The sequence below is a fragment of the Micropterus dolomieu genome, linkage group LG15 (genome assembly GCF_021292245.1).
Source record: "Micropterus dolomieu isolate WLL.071019.BEF.003 ecotype Adirondacks linkage group LG15, ASM2129224v1, whole genome shotgun sequence".
NCBI lineage: Eukaryota > Metazoa > Chordata > Actinopteri > Centrarchiformes > Centrarchidae > Micropterus > Micropterus dolomieu.
The window spans coordinates 2,799,105-2,809,833 of NC_060164.1; the positions used below are offsets into that span (position 1 = coordinate 2,799,105).

At 40.0% G+C, this 10,729-nt stretch overlaps 1 protein-coding gene across 4 annotated transcripts in view; it reads right to left on the reverse strand.

The window, feature by feature from the left end:
* The window catches only part of gbf1 (golgi brefeldin A resistant guanine nucleotide exchange factor 1), a 129,532-nt gene extending 119,129 nt beyond the window's left edge, over positions 1–10,403 (reverse strand). For 2 of the 4 annotated variants that reach the window (XM_046070374.1, XM_046070370.1), the window contains exons 1-2: positions 9,941–10,403; positions 228–332 (exon numbers count right to left, since the gene is read on the reverse strand). In XM_046070374.1, coding sequence (XP_045926330.1) covers positions 228–323 — 96 coding nt within the window. In that variant the 5' untranslated portion in view covers positions 324–332; positions 9,941–10,403. Of the gene's footprint in view, positions 1–227; positions 333–9,739; positions 9,811–9,940 lie in introns of those variants that run through there. The other 2 variants (XM_046070373.1, XM_046070371.1) reach the window with 2 other exon arrangements.
* Positions 10,404–10,729: the final 326 nt, after the last annotated feature.

Sequence of the window (10,729 nt, forward strand, 5' to 3'; positions counted from 1 at the left end):
CCCCCCCCCCCCCCCCCCCCCCCCCCCCCCTTCATTACAGCTTATGGAAGGCTTGTCAGACAGTAGTGATTTTGAAAAGTGTCAGTCAGGTTTTCAGAAATATCAAATTTTTTCAAAATCAAAAGAAATTTCAGAAAAATCATAGCACAGAAACTGCTCTTCTCAGAGTCACAAATTACCTTTTCAGGAATGCAAAAACTGAGACATAACTGTTGTGTTTAACTTACCAGTGGAGTGTGCGTATTCCATCTGGAGTTCCTCTTGATAGCTCCAACAACACTACTAATTTCACCCTGGACGATGTAGATATTCTTGTCCACCATGCTGCTTTTCTGAGAGAAAAACAGAGGGGAGGATGTTTGGTTTGGGCAGAAATTCAAGCCAGTGCTTGGCAATGATTCTTTTCTTTTAAATTATCACTTCAAGTCCCTCTATATAACTGTATTGTTACAAAATTCTCATATCAAGATATGGTGGTTCACAGTCATCAGGTGTAGATTAATTATAATGGGTATTTTATTAAAAATCTGTCACAGCACATATACCTAGTTTTTTTTTGTGTGTGTGTTTTCTGGAGGGTTTTTAATGTCTGTCCCCAGTTTCACAATGAGCCTTCCAGTTCAGTTCAAGCCAGAATTTGGTACCCCCTAAGGTGGCAAAATCTCTTTGCAACCAGTTTGTTTGTAGGGTCCATATAAGTACTTTAATACATGATAACCATTTTAAATGAGTAGCTTTACTAATTGTTTGGGACAATAATTGTTTTTGCCATTATCATCCTACAGTATCCTCACAGTAGGTTTGTGTGAAGTCTATTGTGAGAGGAAGCCATACATGCTATACTGTATATCAATTTTTTCAAAATAGTCAGGGCTATCTAGATCTGCCATCATTTGAAATAATATTATATACATTTTATATTAGCCTTCATATTAAGGAAAAATATTTTTCGCATCTATTAAATTGTAGATCTAGCTTTAAAGATGTTACAGAGGATATCTTTTCAGACAGACAAGACTGTCTGGTGACGACAGAACCATGATTGTGGGACATTCAACGACCTAGAAATTTGAAAAAATTTGGCTGGGGAGGCATATCCTTGGAAGGCCACACAGACCTGCTAGCCACTGACTGCTGTTAGGTACTGGGAAAAAAAATCCTCAGAGCCATGGTCAGACCTTGTGCTGGTGCAGTTGGCCCTGGGTACCTCCTGGTGCAGGACAATGCCTGGCCTCAGGGGCCAGAGTGTTTAGGCTATTGTTTCTCAACGGGGGCAGTACCACCCCCCAGGGGGCGTTCCGAGGACGATGGGGGGCGCTGGAAGCAATATTTTGGAAAGGGGGGCACTGAGCTGCTTTTGGGGGGCGTTTTAGTTGGAAATTCTAAGGCAAGTTTACACCAGAAAATTCACAACAATAATAGTTTAAACTTCAAATTATTTGCAAAAAAACTGTGGTCTGCAACATTAACACCTGCCAGTTTAGTCCACTGCTACTGGACGAGATGGTGTATTTTTTATCCGTCAGCTACTCCGCGCTGCCTTCACAGAAATGGGAAGTCAGAGTATGACCTGTAAAATTTTACCCACATGGTGTTTACTGTGTAAACTGAAAATTGACTCTTTCTTGGTATTACCGTGGAAAAGTGTTTATTTCTCTGAGGAATACACCATGAACATCTTGTTATCGCAGTGGTTACACATTTACAAGAGGGATACTCCGCTGTCGGACCTACCCTGAAAGCAACTTCGCTGCGACACCAGCAAGTGACGTGGACCCACCTCGCGCTGTGAGTTACAAACAGTTTGTGCCAAAGCGGACATATATAGTAGTTTCAGTAGGCTTATAAAAATGTAACATTAAAAACTGAAGTCGTGACTTGCTCTGCTGGGGATTGTAACCTGCACTTTCTCAGAGGTGCTGAAGTTAACATGTGTGTGGAATTGTTCGTGAGATTTTTGCTTGATCACAGGTGTTGTCGGTTAGTTTTGTTTTTCCCCGGCATGAGCACCTCCTTGTCTCATCCAGTTCTGTGTCTGTTAGACGGTCGAGGGGATACTTCCAGCGAATCACTAACGTGATGCAGTATAGGGCATGTAGTAAAATATTATGAATTCTCTTTAAATAGGCTAATGACGTTAATATTCCGACTTTTTTTCTTTACATGTCAGTGAACACAGATATGTGCGAGAGATTCTGAATGTACAAAGTTTTGAACATGAGAAGATAAGTTAGTGTTTCCCATACATTCATTTATTTGTGGTGGCCCGCCACAATATCAACGCTGACCACCACATATTGATTGTTCTTTTTTTTTTTTCTTTTTACTGGGCCTATTTAAAATCTTATTTGACTGCAGAGCTGCAGGCAGCGCTTATTCACACAGCAAATCCTCTCCCTCGTCCTTCTCTCTCGCTTGCTCTCTCTCCCTCCCTCCAACACAATACTGTCATGTCAGAGACCCAGCTTAAAGAAAGTTATTAGCAAGCATGTAAGTAGGGCTGGGGCAATTCGTCGACGTGATCGATTACGTAAATACGTCGACGTGCATTACGTGCGTCGAAGCGTCACTGCATCCGGTGTTAGTGGGATTCCCCCGGACAAGCTCCAGCTACAAGACTGACTGTCTAAAGTTTGGAGTATTTCAGACAGACACTCAACAACGTGCTCCTCCATGAGCTCTCTGAACTGGAAACAGCGTCACTGCAGCACAACTGCTGTCCACGAATATGTGAAACGAAAGTATCCCGCAGCACTTTGTCTAGACAGCAGCACCGCCAATCGTGTTTACCTTCTGTCGCCACACAAGCACGAGGACACGTAGTCCCTTAAAATGTTTATTGCCCTCATGTTAAAAGTAATTTCTGTAACGTTACACCGCATGTCATCTAACGATCGGCCGTTTCATATTTTCTGTTTATTTAACGCCCACGTATGAGCGAGAAAACTCTAACATCTAACATTACAGACAAGCTTTCAGTTGTTCACTGATGCAGAAATACATTTGATTTTCATACTGCAGTACTCAATATTGCCTAATTAATGTCATTTTGCCACACAGCAGTGACGTAGAAATTTGATTCATTTTAAGATTTGCTGCTATTGTCATTATTCTAATGTGCTTCATCAGGATGATTGAATAAAATATAGATTTATTGATTAGACATGTTTTTGATATTTATTTTGGATAAATTGGTATGTTAATTGAGTAATAGGCAACTTTTCTTTCTTTGGAATAAACAAAATTAGGTCATTAGATTAATCGACTAATCGAAAAGATAATTGTTAGATTAATTGACTTGAAAAATAATCGATATGTACAGCTAAGTTAATGTTAGAATACAGCTGGGTTTTCGAGGCTAACACGCTGTACGTAGCTGTTAGTCAATATCGACAGAGAACTCTGTTGTGAAGTTTGCGGATGACACCGCCATCATCGGCCGGATTTCAAACAACAATTAACCCTGTAAGCAGTGTTGGGCGGGCCCTCGCACATGTAGCGCGTGGAGGTGTGAATTTGCTATGCGCTTTGTATACAGCACGAAGGTCCCCTTTGTGGCACAGCAGAGCACATGGCGCTACAACTACAGGTGGAGATTGACATGTAGATGAGTTTGGGGCAGGACAGTTATGAAGCACACAAAGTTTGGTACAGATTTGAGCATGTACAGTTAAGTTACAACAACTTCCTGTTTCACAGCAAACCATGGAACTTCGCTACCCCGCAAAGGATACGCTCTTGATGGAAAACTTACGGGCTTTACGACATGACATCAATGTGTTAAGAGTTTTCTGAGATAGATTTGAAGTAGATATAGCCGACTAGCAAGAAGTGGTTCATCACAGCATAAACATACTTCCTGTTGCCAGCAGGTGGCGCTGTGACTACAGGTGAATTTTGCCTTGTAGATGTGTTCAGGGCAGAACTGTTATCAAACATGTAAAGATTGGTGCAGATGTGAGAATGTACGCAGAAGTTACAACAACTTCCTGTTTTATGGCAAATCATTGATTTTGGACGGCACGCCGTTCTACAAAAAACGTTTGTACAACTTTTAATTATCAACGGGTTTAGAGTAGACAGCGACAATCTGAAGTCAGTCGGACTAATTCTCTATTATACATCTCTATTAATATTCTCCCTCGGAAACGCATTTTTCGTGATCTTAGGATAATTGAAATGTCATGAAAGTTTGCACACACGTCAGAACTGGTGAAAATTGCAATGTTTCCGCTTTTTAATGAGATTTTGCTCATCCGGAAGTCAGGCATTTAGTGCTTCTTGCTTCATTTTACATTTTTTAATCAGAAATTTCATCAGAGATTTTGATCGCTCGTCAGAACGGTTGTTTTGTATTGGCTGACATGGTTTGGGGGAGTGGTTGTGGAAAAGCGACTCAATAGCGCCGCCTACAAAATTTCAAAATAGCAGCCCCTGCCGTATGTTTTACCTAGCTCTACCAAACTTGAGAAACAGATGTATCTTCTCCAGACTTAAAAATAAGCCTCTTGGCCATTTTGAATTATTTACAAGCGTTTTTCACGTTTACAGGCTCTGTACTTTAACGAACTCCTCCTACAGCTTTAACCTGATTGACTTCAAATGTGGGTAGCGCCATCTTAAGAGTCTTGCGATGTTAAATTGCGAAGCTTTTTTTTGATTGATCAAACTGTGTGTCCATGGCGTGCTGTTGAATTGATGTTGTGCCATGAAAGAGGAAGTAGCATGTAAATGGACTAGACATAGTCAGATCTGTCTCAGAATTCACAAGTTAACCTGTTAGAGACTTACATGTCATAGTGATAGGGGCATTTACTGGCATCTGGAAAGGACACAGGAAGTCAGCCACTTTGAACTGAATAACTGACACCTCAACCAAACTTTGTGAGATATTTTCAACACGTCACCTGTGTGATTTTTGCATTGATAACTCCAGAGCTGAGTCAGCTTGAGTCGAGGGCCCGCTCAACGCTGCTTGCAGCTTTAATTTATAATTGATTCTGTATTATTTATTTTCTGCTATTTAGTAGAAGGGAGTTACAAAACTTAATTTCACGCTATAACTTGTTATATTGTGACAATAAACGTACCTACCTGACCACTAGTATAAAAATAATTCCAGTTGGACTTTTTGTGGGTTGGTTTCCTTCATTAAATCCTTGTGCAAGAAAACTGCTTTACATGGTGATCAGTCTTCCACTTGTTAATGCTAAGTACTAACTCATCAATAATCATACCCATTCATGCATAACAACAAGTTTAACATTTCTCAAGTTTGCACATCCCATACAGGCTGTGATTGGTCAGTTTACAAAAAGTTGACAGTTTGCAATGATGATGATCAAATGAACAAGTAAGTTTATAAACAAGGTAGAATTATTTTGTTTTTCTTTGTATGGCATGTTCTATTCAAATAAAGTGACAAGATTTTTCATTCTTTGGCGCAACGGTTCGAGTCATTGAAGGCTGATTTCTGTGACAAAGCTACCACTCAAAAAAAGGTTATCATGCTGAAATTTGATATAGACTTTTTAAAAAAATCTAACTACCACCTTGGGTGGTACCAGTTAGTGAAAATTCTGGCCTGGGCCCATGGACTACAAAGGAAATAAAAATGGATGATTCAATAAATAAAAACAATGCCATTTTCTTTCTGCATAATCCTCATGGAGCAACTGATTCAGTCAGCGTGGTGAAGGCAGTCTGCTATCCTTTTAGGACAGGACAGCTAGTTCTGAGAACAGTGATGCTGTAACAGAGGTCAGAGTGGGATGGAATTAAACATCTTGTCTGGTGTGAATGAGATTTTTTTTTAAGCACTACAAACCACTTGACTAAGGGAAGAACGTGAACTCATCTAAATATTGTCAACATATCTGTATCAATAATGCTGTGGTTATTATCAGAAAATGTATTTTATTTATAGCCTGTGTTAACCATTACAGTCCTCAAAATTCACTACTGAGCAAACATCACAATGGATCTTTAGATAATCAAAATATTTTTATGTGCGTGGCTGGGTGTGTGTATCAATTATTCAACTATTCAATTCATGAAACTTGTAGGGTACTGAACTAGCATACAATAGGGTTGGGCCGATAGACGATGCCATCGTCCATCAGCAATGGCTGACAGATGGGCGATGGTTGAGCAGGCATCGTGATTGTAAAACCACGCCCCCCTGGCAAAGAAATCTACATTTTTCACATTAGACCAGCAGGTTTTAATCACCAGGAACATAATTGTTATAAATTTTAAATATGCTTCGGACCTCAGAATTATCTTCTCCCACACTCAGATACACAAGAGGCCAACACCTCAGGTAAACACACCGACCGGCGTGCCCCGCCTCTCTCTGTCTCCCCCGCGCCCGTCTACTCCACTTTCTCCATCAGCAGCACGTTTTATAAAGTCTAATAACCCTAACACTAAAAGACCTTTTCCTGCATTTTTCCACCCGCTATCCGTTATCACGGTGCTTGTGGGCTTGTTAATGATGCAGCCTATCTCCCAACCGAAACTAACATCTGCACCCTGTGTATTCAGCACTTTACCTGGTCCGTGCTTGTAAAACATCCACCGTGACTTGTAATGTGCGAGGAAACATATGCACATATAAGACGACTGCTACCCCCCCGCCCGCGTACCCGATGCCATCGTCCATCCCAATGTTTCAATGTAGACATCATCTGATGGAAATTTTGTAGACATCTCACAACCCTAGCATACAAGCCTACAGAAGACAGAACTTCAATGAAAGATCGACATATACTGGCTACCATAAATAATGTCCTACAGACCACTGAGCCATCAAGCAAGAATGTCCGATAGTGTTTCTCATGGCAAACATATTTTGTCTACAACAATTCATGTGGGTACACCGGAATTCATTTTAGCGATGAAACTAAGAACTCTCATCCTCAAATGTATACAGAATCTAAGAACCAAACAGCAAATTTCCATGGATACCTTGACAATGCCTAAAACCAATATGGATAACCAAACAGAATAAAAATGACATACTGATCTTATTTGACAAACAGTATCTCAAAATGGTTGGATTAACCTTTTTCCTTGTGTCACGATAGCTATGCTAGATAATACTCTTACTTCACACAGAGATTTCTGGTTGTACAGACTGGCTGGCTGAGGCCACAATCTTTCAAATTCATGTTAAGCAACCTATTCAAAATAAAAAGAGGATGAAGGTATGATAGGTAAAGGCTAGGATGTAGGCACAGAGTGATAGGCTTATACTTGATAAGACTGTCATATAAAATGAGTCTTCACCAGGGATGTACCGATTAAGGTTTTTAAACTACCAATTCAAATGTGAATCGGTGATGTTAGGTCCTGATCAGCAGGTAGGTACAGTAAACTTCTAATTAAGCCTAATCGGCATAAGCAATGTTTTATTTAAGCTGTTGATCAATTTGTGACAGAGTGTTTACTGTGCATGACACTGATTAATCCATTAGTTGTCAACTATTAAATCAATCTGACATTTTATGAAGCAAACAACCAAATCAAGAAAATTATCAAGAGACTAATCCACAATGAATATAATGGTTAGTTGCAGTCCTAGGAAGAAGCACTTTTTTTCTAACATATGAATAATAGCTAAAGCCTCCATGAGGTCTTACTACAGCCACTTTGTTGAGCAGAAAAAGTTAAGGGGTTCTGCAAGGTTCCTGTGGGATGGTACTGTGTTGTGTGGCTCGGTACCAGACAGGAAAACAAGTTTCCCAAAACCCTAGTTCGAATTATGGAGGTAACTAAATTGGTAACTTACATGGTACGAACCATCGTTAAGCGACGCAGGTGTTCCTCGAAACCATAGTTCCAACGAACGTTCACACCAACTGTCGTTAAGTTGCATAGTTTGAACTACAGCTCCTGACCTGTGGTTAGAAGCTTAGTTCACTGTGACTACATCACAGATAGCAGAAAATGCAATGTGTCATAATGTGTGCTAAGCAGGGACTGTTTGATAATCCTGCTGTACAAACATATTTAAAGTGAAGGTATTTTTAAATGTAGTTGTAAAAGTACTTTTAAATGTATTTGTCGGCTCATGGGTAGGGTTGCATTATTTCAGTAGCCTATCTGTAGACCATCTACGAACATCATGTGTTTTTCTCGCAGATTACCCAACTGTTCACAATAACTTGATTTAATATTAGTCACCCAGTAGAAAGGTAAAAGGACAGAACGGAGAATGTAAAGTCAAGACTTTTAATGTATGCATTTCCAGACCTCTGAGGACGATGGGTGTTCTCTAGTCTTCATTACAAACATAAATATAAAAAGGCACAGCATAAAATCCATGAAAGTACTGTAATAAATAAATCCCTGAATGTTTTCGTTGCCTTTATAACAAAGATAAATAGAGAACTCACAGGAGTCGAACCCGTGTCTGTCTCAATAGAGAACATGTGTAAGCTCAGACACTTATCACACTGAGCTATTCTCAAAACCTAGATGTCAGATGCGGCCAAGGGATTCATAATAGTGTAAAGTGTCGACAAGAGGATACTTTCAGATTAAACCTATTTTACTAAATGTCTTGTAATCACTAATAGTTCTTAATTTTTTCCTTCTAAGCTACAGACTATATGTAGGCTAAATAAAATGATTAGGTTATATATATTGCTGATTTCATTAATACTACTGTTGATTTTCTTGTTATTGCCAGTACGACTATGATATGAAAAGCCTAAATAATAAGTTAGCATAATAATGTCACTTAATATTGGCCACAATTGACATATTTAGACAGAATATGACAACGTTTTGTGAGTTTCGTGCTGTGAAAATCAGACAAACACACCTAGAAACATGTTAGCTCCAACTACGTTGGTTCAAACTAAGTTAGTTCAAACCACGGTGGTTTCAACAGGGTACGACAGTTTTGGGAAACGGTTGTACTTCAGGTGTTTGTTAGTATAAGGATGCATCGTACCAAGATAGTTCAATGCTACCTTCTGTGGTTGTACAGGAAACGCACCCCAGACCAGTACCTTTACCTTATACTACATTTCCCAGAAAGCTCAGGGGCCAAAGGGGCTCCTAGCTGTTTGGAAGAGTACATATCTAGCTTTAAAAGTGTTTGTGGAACAGCTTATTTTACAAAGTGATGTCTTTTATCTTTGCACGATAACAGCTTTCCTAGTGATGCTCACGGTTAGGCTAGCAATGAAACCAATTAATCACTGCATGTTGTGGAGTACACTCTAGATTTCCTTGCCCTTAGATATCAGTGACAGCTATTAGTTCATGTTGCTGTGTGATAACAACCAGCTGGATGTCACAATACACAACATCTTTGCCTGTAACTTGTCAGAAATACAGCCAACTAAAGCCAAGCCCCAAGCAATCTCAAAGGTAAGAAAAATAGCATGTCATGGTGACACCGTCATAATGTTATATGTGTGGAAGTGCAACATAATACAGTCATACACCAAAAGCAAGTAATACAGGCCACGGAGTTTGCTGCCATGGGCCAGGTAGGTGGTCGCTGGCTAACTAGATAACGTTAAACGTTAACTAGGTAAAGTCTGTATCAACAGCAAAGCTAACAGGCTAACGTTCGCTATCCACCACACTAAGATGTTGAAAGACCGTTGACAGTCCTCGGGGACACACAATGAGAGGACACATGACAACAATTTAGTTCATATCCACCAACGTACTAAAGACTTTACATATTCGTTGCTTAAACAAGGCAAATTAACGTTACCTGCTCAGAAACCTGACAACTAAGTTAACTACCTAGCTCTACTAGCTAGCGTGGCAACTGGCTTCAGTTAAGTTAGCTGTATCTTCAGCGTTTGTCCTCTCAGACAACCGTAACTTACTTCCTTGATTTGATTGACAGCAAAGCGCCGGTATGTATAGAAGAATATAAACACGCTTGTCTGGTTCTATACAAATATATTACCTGTGTGTGGCTGGTATTTCAAAGATGGAGTCCTGTTGTAGCTAATGCTAGGCTAGCTCGGCACGCTAGCCGGCCAACAGTGAATGAAGAAGACCAAAGTTCAGTTCACTACTACAAAAAGACAAACTAAAAATGTCGGACATTCCACTGCGTGATAACGTAATGTTCCCAAACACCGCTTATGCATTCATTCTTTAAGAAATGCTCCAGAAGTGAATAAATTGAAGACTTTCCTGCAGCTGTCAGTCTGGTCTTGGTGGTCTTGGTAAACACACTGACGTGGAAAAGATCTGCAGTCTCAACCTAGCCTGATGACAGACTCTTGATTGACAGGCCACTAAAATAATCACTTTAAGCGTGATATAGGGTTTTCAAATACAAGTATATATACCAGAGAACTAACGTTTAGGCTGTATTAGCGCCTGTACTGTTTTTCTAATAGTATAGAATGACAGGGATTGTCAGAAAAATCACTAAATTACAGATAAATAGGGCGGGACAAAGGGAGGCCTAGGGAAGGAAGCGTTTGATGACGAAAGCGTCTCCAACAAGGGAAATGCTGCGTTCCAGGCAACTCGGAACTGGGAAATAATTTCTGACTCCAACTACAAAAAGTACGATGGAACGTCACTTGAAGTCGGATTTCCTACTTGGAGCAAAAATATGTACACCGACTTCACGAGTAGCAGCCGAATGACTCACACAACAATGGCAGCTCCCATGGAAGCACACATTCTAAATGGTAAACCATAACCTAAAAGGCAAAGTAAAGTATTAAATTAATACATA